This window comes from Melopsittacus undulatus, chromosome 14 (genome assembly GCF_012275295.1).
Source record: "Melopsittacus undulatus isolate bMelUnd1 chromosome 14, bMelUnd1.mat.Z, whole genome shotgun sequence".
In the NCBI taxonomy this organism is placed as follows: Eukaryota; Metazoa; Chordata; class Aves; order Psittaciformes; family Psittaculidae; genus Melopsittacus; species Melopsittacus undulatus.
This window is the reverse complement of record NC_047540.1, coordinates 6,498,993-6,520,768: the sequence shown is the minus strand read 5'-3', so window position 1 is coordinate 6,520,768 and position 21,776 is coordinate 6,498,993. Positions and strand designations below refer to the sequence as shown.

General features: G+C 54.8%; 1 protein-coding gene across 1 annotated transcript in view; it reads right to left on the bottom strand.

Annotated features, from left to right (window-relative positions):
• The window catches only part of RUNX3 (RUNX family transcription factor 3), a 35,102-nt gene extending 21,161 nt beyond the window's left edge, over window positions 1-13,941 (bottom strand). Inside the window, exons 1-3 of the mRNA XM_005142453.3 lie at window positions 13,353-13,941; window positions 12,294-12,450; window positions 8,610-8,714 (exon numbers count right to left, since the gene is read on the bottom strand). Coding sequence (XP_005142510.2) covers window positions 8,610-8,714; window positions 12,294-12,450; window positions 13,353-13,613 — 523 coding nt within the window. The 5' untranslated portion in view covers window positions 13,614-13,941. The remainder of the gene's footprint in view (window positions 1-8,609; window positions 8,715-12,293; window positions 12,451-13,352) is intronic.
• Window positions 13,942-21,776: the final 7,835 nt, after the last annotated feature.

Here is a 21,776-nt window from a genome sequence, read left to right as displayed (position 1 = left end):
GCAGCGCATTAATAATGCTGCACGATGCAGTCCCAGCTACAGCATGATAAAACCTCCTCAACAGCAACCTCCACAAATGTGCAACGCTCCCACATCGCCTGCTGCCCACCAGGTCATTAGCTCTGCTTTACAAGTGGGTAAGATGAGGCACAGGGCAAAACACTGTCCCTTTGCAAGGGAGGGAAGGTCACCAACATCCTTGCCCCAGTGCTCACCAATGCTCCTTTTCATGCTGACCATCACTCCCATCCCACCCAGCACACTGGTCCCTCCACACAGCTCCCTTTTATTTGTACAGCACCCGACAACTGCTCCAGCACCAGCATCAAAACCCCAGTGGCCTTCTGGAAGAGGCATCAATGCAACTTCATTCTCCAAACATTCCCACCCACCAAAGGATCCTTTTGCTCCAGTTTCATCTCTTACAAATTCTCTCCTGCTTCTCTGATTCCGATTATCCCCGAAGCTGGAGCAGGAATGCTCCTTCCAGCCCAGCTGAGAATCGTGCCCTCGGGTTTTCCCGAAGCTTTCAAAAGCAGGAGGTGTTGCAACCAATTTCAACAAAGATTTCTTTGTACAATGCAAGCAAAAATCATTTCCCTGTTCTGACTCCCAGTACAGCTTCGCCTAGAAAATCCTGGTCACTTTTAAGTTAAATGATTTGAAGTTATTATGCGCCAGGTGATTATAAAAGGAGAGGAGGAATTTAATGTATGTGGCAAATAAAATAATTAAAGGGGTGAATTTACTGGAGCCCATATAATTTTGGTTGCTGTGTTAATACCTGAGGCCGTGATTACAGCCTCGAGCTGTAGCACCAAAGGCCCAGGAGATGCAAACCCATCGCTTTGAGCATGGTCGGCAGCCTCTGTCCCTGCTCTGCTCTCCCCAGGGAATGCTCTGGTGTCCCCAGGGATGCTCCTGTGCCATGGAAAGGGGTGAGCAGGTCTCACGTGGGGCACAGCCCGACCCACACAAACCAGCACCCAGCTGCTTTGCTCCCTGAGGGCTTTTTACCCATTATCTTCTCAGCTCCAAGCCCTGGCTCCCCCTCACCCCATGGTTGCAGGATGGGACCCCAAAGGAGTTAACTGAATGGCAATGCCTATAAGAAACAAGAGGAGGCAGTTGAACATAATTGCCTGTGATGCATGTATCGACAGTGTCCGAGCTGCCTCTGCAAGAAAACAATGCCCTGGTCGGCCTGGGCAAATCCCAAAGGGTGCAAACTTCCCAGTGGGATCAAAACACATTAGGGATGGGAATACAAACAGAGAACCCGCCCGTGGCAGCAAGTACTGGTTTGCAAAGGCTCCTGCAGGACCCCAGAACCTTGCACCAGCTCATCGCTCGGCAGCACCTGCTCCAGGATGCAGGACCAGCCTCTGCCTCCTGCCCAGTCCCATCACCCAGCGTTTGCATTTCATTTGTCTCCATCCAAGGAGCAAACGGGACAGGGAAGGGTGGGATGGAGCTGAACGGTCTCTGTGCCCCATTCCAGGCACCAACCACCCCATTGCAGCTGGAGGGACGGCAGAGAAAACACCAATAAAACTGAGCTATTAAAATACTACATTCCCATTGAGGCTTGCCCCTGCCTGCCGTGCTCCAGGCCTCCCGAAAGCCCACACTCCATCCAAAGCCCTTTTGCTGCTCCATTAGGGCCCTGCAGGGCTGGGTCGGAGACCCATGAGCTCTGCACAGCTCTGTCCCAAAGCATGACCCAAAGCAGTTGTATGGAGCCCCCAGTGTTTCTTGAAACATCTCCAAGAGCTGCAGCACATCCAGAGCAGGGAGTTCATAGGGAAACGAGAAAGTGTCACTCAGGATTTCCTCCTCTTCCTCCCAGGGAGGGGGACAGCTCTCAAGAAGTCCAAAGTCAGCGTATTTTAAGCCCCACGTTTGTAGCTATTTTATGTCGACAAAGAACTGTGCCGGAAGTGGTGAGGTCATTTATTTATTTAAATGATCTCGATGGTTTCATTGATTTATTTTTCTCTTTTTTCCTCCCTCTTATTTTTCCTTTTTCTTTGCAATTTCCCTTTTCTTTTTCCCTAATTCCCGGACAAGCTGGGAGATGCCTGAGTATTTATATCCAGCTAAGGACAAGCAGGGGAATAAAACAAAAGCCCCTAATAATACTCAAAACTGTCACCCCACGGGAGCACTTCAGCACTGAGCCTGCTTTTAATCACAGAAACCTCCCCAGTCTGAGTTTTGCTCACCCCATGAGGGAGCCTTTCAGCCAGGATAAGGATCTGAACTCACACAATACTGGCACGAGCAGCCCCGTCCTGGGTCTCCACTCGAGCATCTGAGAAGGACAAGACCCTCTAATCATTTATTCTCTCTTCTCCAAGCACTTGCTGAGGCTGTATTGAATCCCTGAGGGTGAGAGGTGCAGCAAACACGGCCCCTGGGCATGCTGCAGCCCAGAATGCCCATGGGAATATGGCAAGAGGGGATCATTTTGCCGTTGTTCCTTTTTGGCTCCCATCCTGTAACCCCACTGACTGCTTCACTCTCTCTTCTTCATCCTCAGCTGTTTCAGGCTGTTGCTCACTGACCCACACCTGTGTCTACCACTCAGTAGGTCCCAATTCCCCCATATCCCAGGAATGGGAGAGCTACAGGTTTCATTATCCAGATTCAAGGAGCTGGCAGAACACATTGCCCCAGGTTTCCTGCAGCACAATTCCAGCTCCACAGAACAATTCCAGATCCCATCTCCTCTCAAATTGCTCCAAGTTGTAACAAAACCATGAGAAAAGCTTTTTCCCTTCTCCCATGTGGAGGAAGCTCCATGTGAATTTATACCACAGGTAAATACAGCCCAGGGCCATGGGACAAAGCACTACAAGATGGGCCAGGCAAAACTGCCATGGAGCTGGGGGGCAAACACCAGCTCTGCAGAGGGGTTTCTGCATTGTCCCTGCTCCCCAACAGTGGCTCTGCCTTTCCCAAAGGCTCCGGCCATTGCCCTTCCCTGAAACCCAGTGATGGGTGAATTCATGAGTCAGATGCTTTTCCCAATGGTAACAGGAATGTTCCTGCTTCATCTTTCTCTTTCCCCCACTACAAAACCCAGTGCAAACAAAGGAAGCCCCAATCAGATGCTCTTTGCTACAAGCAACTACCAAGGGGTCAGAAATCCCACCAGAAACCATCAATGCTTTTGAAGATATTACAACCCCAGAGCCAGCAAGGAAATAACCACTCTGTAACATATTAAATCTCAGACTTATCTACAGCCACGGAAGTAGTGGGGGGATCACTTGACTTGGAGCACAGCCCTGCACATCCTTTTTTCTCTAGCCTCAAAGCAAAGCATCCACTAGGAATAAGACGGAAAACCCCACAGCAGAGACTCCTCTGAACTCAAGACAAATGGATTCAGATGCATCTTAAAGAAATTAATAGAGAAGGGTTTTCTGGGGTGTTTGGGGCTGCACTGGGACGCAGGGAGCTGGGGCCAGCAAGATGCCAGGCGTGGGGTGAGACATGGGGTGTGCCAGGCTCGGGCACTCGGTTATCCACATGGATGGAGGAGCCACACAAGGTGTGTGTCATCCCCAGTGAGTGCCAGGCAACCTGCACCCTCCCCACAAGAGCTGCCCTTGTGATGGGGCCGGGGCACCCACAGGCACCCTCCTCCCGCAGCCACCCCAGCACCCTGCAGTGCACAGCAGCAAAGCCCCTTCAGGTTGGATTTAGAGGGGATTTTCAGGGGTTTCCACAGGATTCAGGGGGTCTCCTCTTTACAGTTAATCTTTCTCCCAGGTTTGCTTTTTTCGCCCTGTACTTGAAGCCAAGCAGTTCCCATGCACGGGGAGCTCAAGAGCAGCCAGCACCCAAGCCACAGCCTTGCAGCCACTGACCACCAGCACCTCAGTGACACAGATTCCATTGACATCTTGCATGGGTACAGACAAGGGGGTTTCCACCCTCTGTACATCCAAAGCCCTCCGTTTCCCAGCCAAGGGCTGTGGCTCAGGCTGACACCACACACAGGGAGGAAAACCCTCACCCTGCTCAGGAGCTTGGAAGCACGAAAGAAAGAAGTTGTGGTTCCTGGTTCTTGGAAACAGGTCGGAGCCGGGAGAGGTGGGAAGCTTTTTCATCCCGTTTTCACAACAGCTACGTGCTGTTCAGGGAGAGCCCCATCATCATCCTCCTCCTGCCAGCCTGGCCAGTGGATGCTGCAGGATGGGGACATCCTCCTGGCCTTTGTCACACCAAGCAGGGGCATGACCAAAGGCATCCGATCTCTGATGCACACCCCCAGAATGAGCAGGGCTGGAGACACCAACAGTTACCACCAGCCCCTCCACAAGCACTCTCACTGCTGCTAACAAGGGGGACGCAGGGACCTGCTGCCTTCAGGGATGAACAACCAAGATACATCCCTCCCTCTATTTTATCATTCAGAAAGCAACTTTATACTCAAAGCCAGTCCAAGCCTTCACTATGCAAGTTGTTGGCCTCTGCACATCCTAGCATGACTGCCTTCACCCCTCCGCACCTCCCCAGCACTGGCACACAGGGCTTTGTGCACCCTTTGTCCAGCCAAAGGAATAGTTTATAGCACAGGTGAGCATGGCTGGGTGAAGGTGTGCTTCCCCTCGAGGGTTATTGAGGGTGATCAAGTCCTCTTGGTCTCCCTTTCCTCCTCAACAGGGTGGCCAGGACAGCAGGGATGGGGTGGAAATCAGAAACAAGGGGGTTAAGGGCAAAAGAGGTTTAAAAAGGGGCAAAGAGAGGTTAAGGAACACTGAACGGCAGCAAGAAAAAAGTCAACGATGGAGAAAAAGGCATCCAAAGCAAAAACCAAACCAAGGTTACTTGGCATAAGAGCTCCCAGGAGATGGGCTGAAAGGTGCTGGGGCTGCACAGGGGAGCTGGGAGGAGGAGAATGGAGGCAGGGAGGAGATGAAAGCAATGGAAGGGAATGAATCCAGCAAGTGGGTGTGATGGGGGAGGCCCTGGAGATGCTCCCATTTGCCCAGGAGTAGACTAAATACCCCTGTACAACTTCCAGCTATTCATGTCCCTGTGTTCTGCCTCTTGTGGGTTATTCTGCAAGGAGCTGTGGTGCAAGAGGCCTTTGCAGCAGGGCTGCAGCTTGGCCGAGCGGGGCCCTTCCTAAACCAAGAGCTGCAGAAAAGGAGGGGATGGAAAAAAAATTGAAGGAAATTTCACAGGAAGCTCAAATATTTTATTACTTCCTGTTTGTACAAAGAATGTCAACACTTGGCACCCACTGCGCTATTTGTTTAGAGCTAAGGTGCCAACTTGACAGAATGTCCTTTTCCTCTCCAGATCTAACCCAGAAGGAGACTGAGAACAAGAAAATACCATCTTTGTGTGAGCGGCTGCCCGGGGGGGCCGGTGTGACACTGGCAGGGATGCCTGGGGACCACAGCAGCTCAGCCAAGGGCACCACCATCCCCAGCCCCACATGCACTGGTGCTGGTCCTCACATGGCTGTGGGGCCACAAACCAGCACTCTCAGTTCTTCAATACCCTGGGACCAGCTCCTCTGATGCCCTTGTCCAGGCTCCTTCCCAGGCCCCGTGGGAAGCTCCAGCTCTCACCCACTTCCTTGTGATTTCTCACCCATCTCAACTCCATTTGAAACTCCTCAGAAGTTTTTTTTTTTTTTCTGGGCAGAGCTTTAGTTAAAAGATTTGCTTATGGGCTTTAGAGGAAGCTGTGGGACAGGGGTGGAAGATGAATGGGATGCTCAGAGGTGGGGCAGGGAGCCCAGCTGCATTTCTGACCCAAAAACTTCACTAGAACATTGGCTGGAGAGATTTCACTGCATGTGAGAAGATGATGCCCAGGGCTTTCCCAGGACACCAAAACAAATGACCAATTCTTTCTGCATTAAGGGTGCTCTTCTGCCCGCTCACACCAGCCCCACATCCAGCCTCCAGCCCCAGCCAGTGCTGACCCTGCACAATGGGAGCCAACATGTACCATGTCCCACTCATTTGTCACACTGCAGTCAAGGAAGGGAAACCCCCAGCTATTTCTATGTGCACATATACGCACACATATGTACTTACACATATAGGTGTTAAAAAGATATAACATATAGACCCACTACTCCCAAGGCCAAGCAGGGCCGGCAGCGCTGGCCACTGCGTTTGGCCATAGCTTGTCACAGCTGCGTTTTGCTTGGGTGTTGATGCTGCTGGGTGCTGGAGCACCCAGGGGTGCTGTGCCTGAGAGCCACCCAGTGGCAGGTTAACCAGGAAAACCACGCTGGGTTTCCAGAAGTCAACCTGGATCATTTTGCAGCCGGTATTTCCACACTGAGGGTTTCTGCAGGGAGGGAAGGGCACATTCATTCAAAAACGCAAACCAAGCCTGTGAACGAGGGGGGTTTTACTCTTCTTGTTCAAGACGTTGAATTCTCAGTCATGAATTTAAGCCCCAGGGTCCAAGTGGGAGTCAAAATATGCCCTTTACCACAGACAAACCTGTGATCATCTGAAAAACTTCCCCAAAGCACAGCTTGGGCCTGAACTCCTTCGATCAGTAATTTATGGGTGCAGGGGTGGGGAAGAGATTGACCTTTGGGGTGTACACAAGGCAGCAAACAACCACCATGAAGGGCTCCTCGGGGAGCCTTCACCTCCGGCACAGGCATTCTGAGGTCTACAAGTCACAGAACCACAGACTGTTCTGGGTTAGAAAGGACCTCAAGATCATCCAGTTCCAACCCCCTGGCATGGGCAGGGACAACGCACACCAGACCAGGTTGCCCAAAGCTCTGCCCAACCTGGCCTTGAGCACTGCCAGGGATGGGGCAGCCACAGCTTCTCTGGGCACCCTGTGCCAGCGCCTCAGCACCCTCACAGGGAACAGCTTCCTTACATCTGACCTGAAAAACACCAACCCCAGCAGTCCCCAGGGAAGTGCTGACCTTGCAGCTCTGCCGGGGAGCTCATCCCTGGCACACGGAGCCAGGATGAGCTGCTCCATCCCTGGTTCTCCCTGGTGTAACCAAAGGAGGGCTCAGCCACAGCCTAACAGCACAGCCCCCCAGCCCTCACCTGTATCAGGGGATGTAAATTAAAGATGGGAGCGATGGGATGGGATGTTGAAATTCAGGAGGAACGGGTGTGATTCAGCAGGGTTTGGCGACTGCTGGCTATCGGTGCAGAGCAAACCAAACGCCAAGAGTAGCAACTATCTCACCTTGTATTATTATTTATGTATTCCTGATTATTATTATTATTAGAAAGGCAATCTGATGCAGCAGATAAAGGGCTGAGACAGGAGTCAGGAGACCTGGTTTCTATTCCTGACCTGGAAGAGTTGTGAAATTCCCTGCCTGCTTTCCCCTCCCAGCCCAATCCCAGTGGCTGCAGCACCCACCACAATCCATGTTTGTTCACTGCCACAGCCCCATACAGGGACCTGCCTTAAAACCCCAACAGTATGGCATTGCCTGGATGCCAGTCTGGCAAATCCTGGAAATGCCAGTGAAGCTTCTTGTGCTCCAAAATAGAAGGGGGAACAAAACCCAGCAAACCTCAAAGCAAATAAAACCCCCTCGCTGAGGGAACAGCCTTCACCTGGCCTGACATCAAGGGGCACCGATGGCCCTGAGACAGCATCAGCAGAAAGTATTTACTAAAGTATGTTTCAAAGGATCAAACCCTTTCCCTTCAGTTTGGGCACCTTACACGCAAAGGGAACAAACTCTGCTTTATAGTCCCAAGGGTGATGCTGAGTGAGCACAAAGGCAAAGCTGGAGCAAAAACCCAGAGACAGAGGCCCTGGGGATGAGATCTTGCTGCAAAGGGGGCAATCCCACAGAGCAAATAATACTTGTGGCACAAGGAAACTCCTGAGTGGATGGCACCGGAGCATTTCCCTGCACTGGTCACAGGAGATGCCAAAGTGAGCTCACATCTGCCCAGTGCCAGCCCCCAGGCCCAAGAGGGTGATTCACAGCTGTGTGTGCAAAGAGCCCTCCCCAGCCAAGAGGCACCTTCCTGCACCCTGGGAGCACCACAGCTCAGAGGTGTTCCTGTGGTTCACTCATCTCTTGGGCTTTCGGAAGCCGTCACCAGCCAGAGCCTCCGACAACCCGAAAGTGAAACCAGCACCGAGCAAAGGGAAAGGTGCTCACTGAGCCCTGCTGGGCCCTGCAGACACACAGGCAAAGAGAACCCAGCAAAGAAACCTGCACTCATTCCAGCTCAATAATCAGCAATTCAGCCTCTGATGGCTGCGACCCCCCAGCCGTGCCCTGCACAACAACACCACATTCAAGTCCTCCTTATACCCACAGCATTTTCCCTACATCCCAGCCACTACCAGGGCTGGAGCTACGAAACCATCCCCCCGCAGTGGGATATGGAGGTGGCAAGAGCAGGCAGAGACACACAACATGCTCCCTTGTGCAAAGAACAGGAAAGCATCCACACGGTGCCACGCAGCGCACGGTCCCAGGGCTCACATAGCTGTGTGAGGGGTGCCTGCCCCGGCTGGCCTGGCCACAGCAGAATCCTGCGTCCTTCAACCACACAGAGCCCAACCCCTTCATCCCCTCCACGCTTCTCAGTGGCTGCCAAGTAAAACACATCACTTACTTCGTGGCTCCCGGGGTCCATCCACAGTCACTTTAATGGCTCGGTGATAGGTAGCAACTTGCGTGGGGTTGGTGAACACGGTGATCGTCAGGGTAAAGCTTTTTCCTAAGGAAGGTGAGGGGAAAGAAAACAAAACAGGGAGAAATGAGGGTTCAGCTCTTGTGGGAGTGAAAAGCTCCTGCTGGAGCAAGCTCAGACACAAATATCCACATCCACCGAACTCCAACACACACATCATTTAATTTTATGAGACATGATGGCTGAGACACAAAGCTCGGCCGGCTCCCGCTGGGGTTCTGCTGGCTGCTGCACAGAGAGGCTTGGACCCCGTTCAGAGCAGGAGCCAGGACCTTCCTGGATGGAAAAGTCACTTGTCCCCCTCCTCCCCATCCCTGTCCCCATACTGACCCCTCCACCCACAGCAGCTTCCTGGTGCCTTCCTGCTCAGATGCTTCTCTTTTTCCCATGTGAATCCAGCCCTGAAACACAGTGCTGGACACAGGACCCCCTCCACAATCTGGGTCCTGGTGCCCATGGGATGCTCCCTTGTATAAAGGGGGAAGGCTGCACACGCAAGGGAGCAAACGGCTCTGACCAACCCCTCAAGAGCAATCACGGTGGGATTTCAAAGGTATCTAGTATTTCAGAGGTATAAACCCCAGCAGGAATCAGGCTGGGAGTGACTATGCCACAGCTCGAAGCTTTTCCAGCCTGCGCTTCACAAAGAACCATAGCAAGAAGTCACCTCCTTTCCCTTTTTACCTATGGGGATGAAGCGTTTTTCACATCCCGACCACCACCTATCTACACGGCTGAACCTGAGAATATCCATAGCAAAACAAAACCGTATTTATACAGCTAGAAGGGAAAAAGAATAAACGGAAAGTGAAATGATCTGCTCCAGAGAACATTCCGCAATTATCCCAGGTGGGAGAGTTTTTCTACGGGAGTGTCGGTGGGGGGAGAAAATGGTGGCTTTAAAGCACAGCGAGCATCAACCCGTGCCTCACCTCCGCTTTTAGCACAGCACTGAACAGCGCACAAACCTGCAGCCCGTGCTCTGCACAAGAAGGGTTTGGTTTTACCCTCCCAAAACACCACCTCAATCCCTGCGCTGACAACCTGCACCAGGAGCCGCGCTGCAGCCGCAGCCTGCGGAGCACGGAGGCTCCCGGGCGCCGGCTCGGCCACATGAAACCAACCAACACCGAGGATTTGTTGGCAAAACCTTCCCCGAACCCGAGCGCAGGGATGAGGTTTATTAGGAGCAATTATTTAGGAAACGCCGTGGGAGGAGAGGTGAGGGAGGGAGCCCCTTGGTTTGCATGCGAGGGGCAAGCAGCGTGCGGGCGAGGACGGCTTGAGACAGAAACCCTCCCGCACGCCCGAAGAGCTGAGCCCGGTAGCTCCCTGCCCGCTCCTGCAGCGGATTTCTGCTTTAATGATGACTTTCATGTTTTATTCTCCATGTGAAATCACTCCCCTGCATTTCAGCCTCCCCCCTTGCTCGCAGCCGATACAAAACCTCCCGCAGGAGCTTGGCCAGGCCCCTTCTGCCTCTCAAGAGCTCACAAAAACCCTCCTGTGAATCGAAAATGAGAATTAGCACCTAGCATCTTTTTTACTCATTTCCCGTCCTCTCAGGAAGCCGGCCTGACGTTACTCAACCCCAGCTGCGTAGGGCTGGACCCCAGCTCCTGAGTGGGTCTGGGAGCACCTACGGCTCTGTGGGATGCTCCAGTGGGATAGCCGGACTGTGAGAGCAGGTGCCGGGGTGCAGTACCTCACCGGCCTTGGCTTTCTTTTCATACAGTGCAAGCTGAGCAGAAAAGGGTTGGGGTTTTGTTTTGTTTTAGAGCAAAGCATAGGTGGGATCTGGTCCTTTTCCCTGCCTTTGTCTTGTCTATGGAGATGGTAATTCTTTTTTGCGGCGTGTGTGTGTGAGGAGAAAGACCCGCTCTTCCCAGCTCACAGCGACGGGGAACAAGCCCGGACACATTAATATTAAAAATGCCCAATTCTGAAGCATTTAAAACCATGTTTTCCAAGCGGGAGCTTATTCTGATGTTACAGGGTTCAGGCACACGCTCAGACTATTCAGAGACACACACTCCAGACACAGATTTGCACAAACGTTTACACAGACACAGGGCTCTTCCCCAGCAAAAATCTATTGCACCGAAACCAGATCTCAGTCAGAATAAACGAAACCAGCACCGGGCTCCCGGAGCTGGAGCCGAACAAATGAAAGCAAACGGGACACCCCGAATTAAAATGCAATAGAAACGATTTTTCACACTAAATAGGTCTGAAAGAGCCCCGTACCCGGAGGAGCGGCCGTACACCGGGAGCTAAGCACACGCTGCGAGAAAACCCTACAGAGACGCCTTCACACCAGCCCCAGGAAGCCCTATGAGGTTATTGCTGCGTAAACGTTACAAAGCTTCACCCCACAAGGTTATATATTTAAAAATCACATAATCAGCAGTCGGGTTACGCTCTAAAGCACCACAGAGGCAGAAGAGGGGTTTTTTTTACTGCTGTAACGAGCATTTGCCAGGACCCTGCCCCAGGAACGAGACTGTTCACCCAAGTGCTTCCCGGGACTGTAAAGTGCTGCTAATTGAGAGCGTTAATAATGAATTCAAGAGTCAAGCTGAGATTGGGTTGCATTCAGCTTGGAAATTTGTGCAAGGAGGATTAAAAAACCCAACCCAGAAAGAAAAGAGCCCGAGAGAATAATTGATTACAGAAATGAAAGCTTAATTCATAAAAGAAAAACATTTTCCATCCATCAACCTGCAACCAGTTAAGTGGAGAGTTTTAAAGAAACTGCAGCATGGAGAAGGAGCCAACAGGAAAAAGGAAATGTATGAAAGAATGTAAACTATTCAAGTTTCATAAAGAGGAACAAGTAAACAGTTATTACATGCAAATAATTCCCAACATCACTGCTTTTAATTAATGCAGAGAAGTCAAAATATATCTGACATTGTGCGTATACATTCAAAGCCTTTGAGAAAACGCTGCCATATGGCCATTAAAATATAGAATTCTTATTTTCGTTGAAATGAAACAACCACGAGGCTCGATCCGCAGCGCGTCTCGGTGGCGAGATGCTGAAATTCTATTTACGCTCTCTGCAATTCAGGTGCGATGCGGATTCGAGGGGCGGGAGGGATAAACGGGAAAAGCCAAACTCCGTAGCCGGAGAGGGACGTTCCTGACCCGCTTTTCCAAGCGGCAAACGCGAAGAAAACGACGGGCGTCATCGGGGCACCGAGACGAGCCCTCTCCGCTGCGCACCGTTCACACTGGGGGGCACCGGAGCACGTCCCCTCACCGGGCGCTCACAGCGGCCACATGATATGAACTAGGGAGGGTCTGAACGGGGGCTGCAGCCTCCTTACCCCACATCGGAAGCTTTACACCGAGGTGGGTTTATTGCCCTGCACCGCAGCGGAGGAACCTCCAGGAGGAGCGGGGCCGCTCCTTCCTGCGCGACAAGCCCGGCCCGCGGCAACGAAACCACCGGCCCGCGGGAGACACGTCATTAAAACACAATTAAAATAAACTAAACCTCTTGTTCTCTCTCCCCCTTTTCCTTTTTTCCCCCCTCTTCCTTTTCCTTTTTTTCTCTAAAAAGTCAAATAAAAGGACAACCATTTCCCGGGCGGTACCTACCCCGGCCGCTTCTCCCAACAAATCTGAGGTCGTTAAATCTCGCCACTTGGTTTTTCATCACGGCGGAAGCGTTGCGGAGCTCCGCCGAATAATTCTCGTCGTTCCCGGCCATCACCGTGACCACCGTCCCATCGGGCACATCTCCGAGAGCTACGACCTAAGGGGGAACGGGAGGATTTTAGGCTAATATTAACGGCGGTCGGAGCTAACCTGCCCTACGCTTTCCCCCTTAAACCCGCCAAGAAAACCCCAAAGCAAAACCAAAAGCAATCCGAGCCCCCGAGGAGGGCTGGAAAACCAGTGGGGAAGGGGAAAATGAGCTAAAAACGTTGTTAAAAGGAGCGTTGTTAAAAGGGGAAGGAGGGGGGGATGAGGCCGCCCTCGGTCTCCCTCGGGGACATTCTTGTTTTATTTTGTTTGATTCGGGGAGTGTAAAGGCGCTGCTGAACTCGGGGAGGCCACGGACTTGCCCGGGGGAGCCGCGGAGGGGAGCGCGAAGCCTGCGCCCGGCGATGGGGAACGGATCCCCCGAACCCCCTCCGGGTACCGGCGACGAGGGCCCCGAGCTCCCGGTGCCGGCAGGGCCGAAACGGAGGGGCCCGGTTTGTAACAACCTCCGGGGTTCGTGGGGCTCAGTTATCGTCCCCCCGGCTCCAGCAAAGCTGGGGTTTTCCTGCCGCCAAGCCTCGGCCCGGGGCTGCCCCGTTGGGTCCCGCAGGAGCGGAGCGGGGAGCCCGGGCAGCGTAGCCCTGTGCCGGGGCTTCGGCTCTTCGCTTTCTTTGTGCCGATTAGATCTCCCTGCCTCCCCTGCCTCCCTCTCCCAGGAAGGTAATTAACCTCCACTCTCATTAAACTTCAAAGTTGCCTGAGAGCTCCTAACTGTACGGAATATCTAAGATGCTGTGACCGCGGGGCAATGCGGAGACGTGATTAAAAATAATAAACCGGGCTCGCTCCGAGGTGATGTCAGGAGCGAGTTAAAGCGCGAGGGGCGAGCCCGGAGCCGGGCCGGTCCTGCCGGGGTTACAGCGCGGCCTCATCTCCCCCATCCCCGCTTACCTTGAAGGCGACCGGCAGCGTCTTGTTGCACCTCCAGTGGGACGGCAGCACCGAGCACAAGAAGTTGGGGCTGTCGGTGCGCACCAGCTCGCCGGCGTGGTCGGCCAGTACATCCACGACGGAACGGACCTCGGGCCGAGCCCGGGCCCCCGGCGCGGGGGCCCCCAGCGCCCCGCTGTTCTCGCCCATCTTACCGCAGGGGAAGGCCGTGGACGGGGGTGTGAAGCGCCTGCTGGTGCTCGGGTCTACGGGAATACGCATCACAACGGCGGGCGTCAGGGAGCCGCCGCGGCCGGGGGGTGCGAGCTGGGGCCCGGCGGGGCGCGGCGGCGGGGAGCAAAGGCGGGGGCAGCGGCGGCCGGGCCCCTCGCTGCCTCGCTCCGTCCCGGCGGATCGCCGTCCTTCGCTGGGCGGCGCGGGACAAGCGGTGCGCGGTGTCCGCTCCCACCCGGCTCTGGGGCTCGTCCCCGGCGGTCCCGCTGCGCTCCCGGCCGGGCAAAGGCGGCGCAGAGCCCCGGCAGAGCCACGTCGCGGCCGGGCGCCTCGGCGGCAGCAGGTCCCTCAACCGGCGGCCCCGAAACCAGCTCCCGAGTGTCCGCCGCCCGCCCGGTACCGTATTTACTGCCGGCCCGGGCGGGGCGGGCAGCGCCCTGACGGACGGGGCGTCCGGCCAATGAGGGGGCCGCGGGCGTCCTTCTCCCCTCCCACCGCGTGGCTCCAGCGGGACGAGGGGGCGTGGTCACAGCTAAGAGGGGCGTGGTTAATGCCGAATGGGGGCGTGCCCGGTGGGAGCCGTGTGCCCCCCCTACCGCGGCGGGTCCTGCAGGGCGGGCACACGTCGGGGCTCGGTGGCTTCGTGCCGCCGCCGGCGAAAGGTCTGGGGCGCGATGGGGCCGGAGCCGCCGTCGTGCACGGGGCTGGGAGCGCAGCACGTCCCCCGCCGCCTCCCCGCAGCAGGAGGCTGCTCGACCGTGGTGGGACCGGGGAAACGGCTGCCTCTGGGGACCACGGGGACCGCCGGCACACACATCACCGACGGGGGCTGCTCGCCCCAAGGCCTGCGCTGGACACTGCTGCTCCCCAGCCTCCACCTTCTGCCCTCCCCAGAATGAAAACCGGCTCCATCTCCGGCGGTCCCGGCGCCCCCAGCAGCTCCCCCGGGGCTGTGGCTGCGGGCAGGGCCGGCGGCTCCGGCCGCAATCGTTGGAGAGAAAATTCGTGGGGAAGCCACTGGTTCTGTGGGAACACAACGACGGCGGCGGCTGCGGTTCGCTCCGCTCCGCGGCTGCCCACGGCTCCCCCGGCCGCGGCGAGGCAGAACCGGGGCTCAGCGGAGTTCCCTTACCGCGCTGCCCACTGCGTCCCGCCGGGGCTCGGCTCTGTCCGGCCGCTGTGACGGTGTTTGGAGACCGGGGCTGCCCGTCGGGCCGCAGCGCTCCCGGCTCCGCGCTGCGCGGGGTGAGACGAGGTTTTCCTTAAAACAAACAAAAATAAACCCAAACACCAAACAATGAAATAAAATCACAAATTCCCCTTTTCCTCAAGTCCCTTCACAAACCAGACACGTTTTCCTCCGCCAGCCGCCGTGCCTAAAGGGAGCCGCTCGCAAGACCCAAAACCGCGTTTGTGTGTGCGTGTGTCCAAACCTATGTATGTTTTCTTTTTAACGGGAAGGAGCGAAGGTTTCCCCACTGCAGCCCCGGTTAACCCCCTGGGCAGACCCGGCCCGTCGAGCCGGTGCCCGGAGCTTCTCCCCCATCGGCCCCGGGGACGGCGGCCGTGTCCCGCCGTTACCGGCGCTGAAATCCTGCCCTTTTAGGTGAAAGACGTTAGTTCTATTTTTCGGCCCCCGTTAGCAGCGGGGGGACCCACGCAGAACCCGGAGCAGGGGCGCCGAGCCCGGGTGTGCCGGGCCCTGTCCCGGTGCCCCCGGTAACCCGAAGGGGAGGATCGGAGGGGTGCGGGAAGTAAAGCGGGGTACCCCGCGCATGCGTGGTGAGGAGGGCAGCTCAGCAGAACGGCCGCTAGTTGGCGCCGAGGCTCCGCTGTGGGCGCTCCGCGACGGGGCGGGCGGGACGGGGCTGCCCCCGGACGCTGCTGCCCCGCGGCCCGGCCGCGCTCCTCCCGCTGCTGGACCGAGCCCCAGGGCCCCCTCCTGTGCCCCCGACACCTCCCTGCGCAGCCCTGCAGCCCCCGGGAGCTGCAGCCCCTCACTGGTGTGCAGAGCCCGGCTCTGGCTGCCTGCCCTGTCCTGCGAGCCACAGGGGTGGCACCAGGCTCGGTCCCCAAAGGATGGAGCCCTCTCCCCACTGCTCCTTCTCAGCTCTACATCCCTACCCTTCCTGCTCTGGCTGCTCCATACACTTGGTGTCTGCTCACAGCCCAGCCGTTCACAGCCTTCTCTGTTCCCTTTTTATACTGGGAGCAGCCTGTTGGAAAGGGCATCACCTCAGTGTCCTCAAGTCAACATAGAAATGCCTCCCATAGTACCTGGAGCCGCTCACCAGTGAATTCCTAAGGGAACTATGTCCTGCTTCCTCCCCAAAAGCCACTCTCCAGCACCGTCTGACCTCCAGCCCTGACTTGGTCTTGACTTCAGGGTGATGGGAAGTGGCCTCACCCCATAACCCATGGTGCAGCCCTGCACTTCTCCATCGTGTAGGTGCAAAGCCAATTGCTGACTTGCAGTAATACAAAACAGGACCTAAACCCCAGAGCAGTGCCAAACCAGGATCTCCCCAGCCCCAGGCTGGCTGGTGATCCCTGGAGGTGTAAAGCAGTGTTCAGGTGTTCAGCTACGGGCCGCATGGCACAGGTAACCTCAATGGGAATTATCTTTCACTTGAATTATCCTTGTCAGCCCAGCAGGATTCAGAGTCCCAGAGAGGGGACAACCCTCACACTGCTCTGGTCCTCTGCAAACCAGGAGACACCAGTGCACAGGGAATATTCCTCCGCCACCCTCCCTGCACTCCAGAGGAGGTTAATGGATTATGAGACCCAGGATTTGCATAGGCCTCTTTTCAAATACTTAAAAGCTACTGTTCACATTGCAGGGAGGTCAGCGGCTCTTTAAATCATTGCTCTCTGGGATTACTTCCCTTACAGGCTCCTCTGTAGTTTTTAATTCATTTGAGCTGCTCTTTAGCAGCAGAGCCACTTGTTTCAACAGCGAGGAAGCGAGCGCAGGGGCTTATAGGAAGCTTTCTATTAAAAATTCATCGCAAACTCTGCCTCAGAGCTCTCAGGAGCACAGCGCTCAGTAGGGCCATGCGGGTGTCTGGATCTATTTTGTAGTTAAGGGAAGGGGATCTGAGAGCAGCATGCAGGGAGGGAGCGTGCTATTCATTCATAAATCAAACAACAGATGCTGGGTCCAATGGGGTGCACGATGGTAGCAGTTTTTAACCCCAGAGTGTTGCCGCTAAAATGGGCTCCCATGGGGCAATTATGGGCCCTGCAGGCAGAGGTTCCTGCGGGAGGAAGCTGTGGGGCTCAAGGGAAGAAATAAGAGGAAGCTGGGGGGGAAGGTGGTGGCTGTCCCAGACATAAATCAGAGGGAAGCCTGAGCTTGGGCAAGGAACCAGCCCCAAGACTGGCCTGTTGATGACTCCAGCAGGGCTGTGCCAGGCTGCTGGGTGATACCCACAGCAGGGGAACACTTCTCAGCCCCTGCTTCCATGGGTTTGACATCAGATCCTGAGCTCGGACATCCATTAACCCCATGGGAGCCACAGCTGGACAGTTCCACCTTGCTTGTTGCATATGCAGCCCTGGCAAGCAAGATCCTTGCTTGGGGTGGTAAGAGGAGGAGGAGGACTTTAGTAAGATCTCAGATCCTGACATGAGATATTGTCACCAGAGAAAATCAATGAGATTTCCACCTGGTACCAGGTTTCATTCACCATTACTTGAATGACTAGAAAAGGTCACAGCTGAGAAGCGGTCATTGACTCTCCTTATGGCTTTGAGGCTCGCATGTCCCCCCAGTTATTCCCAGTTTATCTCAGTGCATTTTATCACCAGCCCTCATTTCAACCAGCATCCCCAGGGAGACACCACACACATCCTTAGGGAGGCATCTGCGGAGCAAAGCAGTGGAGCCCCATGTACATTGACCAGGGTGAGCCAGGAGCGATGCTGCTGCCATTGGGGATTTATCAACCCTCTGAGCAGTGCAAGGGGAGCCAGGACCCGCCACCCCCAGGCACCGGCTGCTGACGGGTGCAGACGAATCCTTGAGCACTGGCAGGATGGGATGGGATGGGATGAGGTTTTCAAAAGCTGTGAAGTGACTTGGGAGCACGAGTGCGATTGACGTGGATCCTGTGCCTCTGAAGTCACGAAAGTGCCATTCTTCATTGTTCAGGACCGCGATTCTGCTCTCCCCACCACGGCCTGACAACGAGGAGCATGTTCAGGGCTCACATCCTCTGTGCTATTGATAGCACGGCTGAGTTTTTTGGAGCGTGGGTCCCATCTGCCACTTCCACTCCTTTTTGAAAGATCCTTAATGACTGTCAGATCCTTTTAGTTCTTAATTAATTTCAGAGTTCAACTGCAAATAGGAAACAAGGCAGCTTTTGCCCTTACGCATATGAATATTACTGTTCCATTTAATGTGGTTACTGGTGGAATGCTGTTATTCATTCCTGCCTGCAATAAAAGCCACATGTTTTTAAAACTTTGCACTTGAAAAAACTTTTAGGAAAGAAATCAAGTATGTTTTGTATGCATGGCATGAGATAAAAACTAGTCATAAATATTCAAAGAACAGTTAGAGCTTTATGCTTGATTTAAACAAGTGAACAGAGAAGTACGATGGTTGAAGTAAGTGGAGAATGAAAGCCCAGTACTCCTTTAAGAATGTGCTTATGCAGAGAAAAAGAACTATTCATGCAAAGGTTATGGAGCACCTAAGGACATCCCATCTCCTCCAGAAATGCCCAAAGGTGGATAACACGACTGGAAACACTGGGCTTTGTTCAGAGCTATTCAAGTTCATTGGAGTTTCTCTCTCTTTGAGGGTTTTAGATGAGTTTTGGGGGATTTGGTGCCTCCTGCCAGACCCTGTGGGGAATGAGGACTCTTCTTGCATGGAGACATCTACAATGCATCTGTTCCTCACGTTGGAAGGCAGATGGTTGACGCTGTGGTGAATGTTTCATTGGGCTCCTGGAGCCCTGGATCCCAGCACAGCCAAAAGGACAAGGGAAGGGATGGAGACAGGGGCCAGGCAGTGCCTGTCCTGTGCCGCTGGAGCTGTGCTGAGTCCTTCAAACCCTGCACATAACAGGGGGAGAAATAACAAAAAAATTCCAAAGGAAAGAAAAAGGGGAAACGTCTGGATGGCGACAAGAGGAACCGAAAGGCACATGATGACGAGACAAGTGCAACGGGTGGACACAGAGGAGCACGGTGTGATCTCGAACTGTGAGGATTGGTGCTCGGAGGAGCTGCTGTCACGGAAGGGCTCCTGGGCAGAGAGCCGAGGGCCGGGTGCAGGGAATTCCTCCTGCACGTGCTGAGCAAAGCTCTCGCAACAGGAAGAGGCTGCAGAAAGACATTTCTTGCCTGGGAAAATCAGCCGTGAGGTAGCAAAACTGCCCCATTGCTCATGCCCATCCGTGAGGGGGTGGGAAAACCGACCTCTGTCCCCATACAGCGGCTGAACATCCAGGGGTGTTTCCCAAAGGTTATTCTTCAGCGCAGTTCCTGACAGCGTGGGCCAAACCGCTGGGGTGATGCTGGGTACCAAACGGGTGCTCAGTGCTCCCATGCTGCACTGAGGTTTTGGGACAGCAGGGACCTCATAGGGAAGAGTCAGGCACAGGCACATGATCAGGGGTGCATGCTCAAGCCCTGGTGGGGTGCACTGAGTCCATGCTGGGCACTGTGATCCTTTTGGGGAAGTCAATCATGGAGGGGGAGAATGTGAACCCTGGGAGCTGCTCCCCGTCCCACAGGCTCTCCCACCTCCCTGTGACCAGCACCTGGCTGTTAGCAAACCTCGGACACAGGTTTGGATGCATCAGGGCTGCAGTGTCCCAAGCACCCCTCACTGTGGAGACAGAAGCAGGGGCTCCCCCCCCCACCACCAAAGGGCACTGGTGTCAGACAGGGAACTCCGGTTTCCTTTTTGGTTCAAGTCTGATAGAGCATCTCAGGGTCATGTCTCGGCAACAGCAGCTTTACAGGCAAATGCAAACACACTGCAGCTGTAGAGCTTCCCTTCAGGACATCAGCACTGCAAAGGGACCCCAGCCTGGTCACCCTGGGGTAACTTGAGAGGCCCATACACCCTTTTAGCAGGCAGCTTACAGATGTGCTTTCCGCAGTGGCCTCGTGCATCACTTGCATCTTGCCTTGTAGGTCCAGGCAGAAGGTACAGATGAGGTTCAGGCTGGTGCAGCCCTTTTGCAGTGCCTGTGCTGGGATCACACCCAAACATTTCTGCCAGTGCAACATATTGGCCCTTTCCCACAAGAAATGCAGTCCTGGGCAAGGACCAGCTCCTCCAGTGCAAGGTCATCCCTGTGCGATCAGTCCCCATCTCCATCAGGTTTGCAGCAACCCTCAAGAGCAGCCACGGGGCTCCTCCAGCAGTGACACAACCTCCAACTCACCCACAGTCAAGTGAATCCAGCCCCATTCAGACAGATCAAACATGATGTTATTTAGGGACCACTGTTACATCACTGTTTGCTCCTCGTCCATCTCCAGCAGCCTGGAAGGGAGCTGTGCCTGCTCCTCCACCGCGTCCCCAGCCCCATGCTCATCAGCATGAGCTCATTTTCCCTCAGCAGCAGTTTCTCACAGCAGTTCCGGAGGGGCCCGACTGCCGGGTCAGCTGCGGACACCACGAGCCCGGGAAGTTGGGGTGGTTCAGCAGCAGGTTGGGGTTGGAGACCAGAGAAATGGAGAACTTGGCCAGACAATGCGGGAGCAGCTTTTGGTCTCACATGAGCAGCGACTGCAGGGGGAGAGGGGATCTCATCTGCAAAACGCAGCCTCAGCAGCATCCTGGGGCTGGAGCCATCCCCTGCCCGCATGAGCCTCCGAAACTGCTGGGCTTGGAGATGTCCTTGTGCTTGCTCTCCCAGCAGAGCACCAGGCCCTTGCTGGCAGAAGTGTGGGCTCTGGGACTGGCAGGGCCAGTGCGACCCTGGGTTCAATCCACAGCCCCAGTCCTCCCCGAGGAACCCAGACGTGCGGCACAGGGGGTCCCAGGAAGTGCTATGGGTCCCTCCTCTCCCACCCTCAGCATCCCCCCCCCCACCATAGAAAGAGGGTAGGTTCACCATTCAGTGAGATTTTCCAAACTGACCGAGGGCTAATAAAAGGAGGTGTTTAATTACAGGGTTCAAGGTAACTAGGCACAAAAGTAGCCAGTAAAACACAATGCGGTGTGAAGGAGCTGCAGAACAAGGGCTCAGTGTTGGAACAGCACGTCTGATTTAGTCTTTATGTTCTCTGGCCCATACTTTCTTCCTCCTAATGAGGGAAAATTGCACAGGATTTCCCAAACCTTGCTAAGTAGTTTATTCCTGCCTTCAAGTCACTAAAATCACAGCACCATGCTCTGTCCTTAAATTATCTCCATGCGGATGCTCCCAGCTTAAGGGGAAACAGCACATGTCTGGCATTTAATGTGTGCCAGGCTGTGAAGGAACAGCCCCTCCAGCTTCTCCGTGCACCTCATCAATGTGTGGCCCCACTCCCAGCCTAGCATCTTCCCATCACTCACACACATCCACGAGGCTGAGTGTGGGATGCAGGGAGCAATATTCCTTTAAATATTTTGTAAGCAATATGAACAGGAACGGAAATAAGTGATTTTCACGGGAGTTTTGGTGGTCATAGCTGAGTGCAGCTTCTTCCCTGGTGCTTTGGCTTCACATTGGGAGAGAACTTGAGCTACAGCTGGGGATATTCCTGCAGCAGCCCTGCTGGTTGTGTGCTGCTGGCTCAGGAACGTGCTGCTCCCAGGAATAACCCACATGCTCACTCCAGAGATCAGAAAGCCACAGCTCCAGCCGCTTGCTGAGGTTTTCCACCGAGCAAGCTCTCCCTGTGCTGCAGGAGAAGTGCTGTTCAACCAACACCTATGGAATGAACACACGGAGCCCGTGCTGCCGGCTCCAGGCGGGGATGCTGGAGCTGCAGGCAGAACCATGTGGGAAACCCCTTGCAAAGCCCCATCCAAGGTTCGTTAACACAACGAGCATCTCCTCACAAGCAGCTCTCCCCATCCCACAATCACACGCTCTCCATTGGCACGAGGAGCTTGCGACAATCGTTGTCTGTCTGTGTCTGTCCCTGCGCCAGGATGAGCCCTGGCTGGGACCCAGGAGGCGCAGTGGGTGAGAGGAGCCAGGGCAGACTCTGGTCCAGGGTTGTGCCGCTAACATCATTCCTACCATT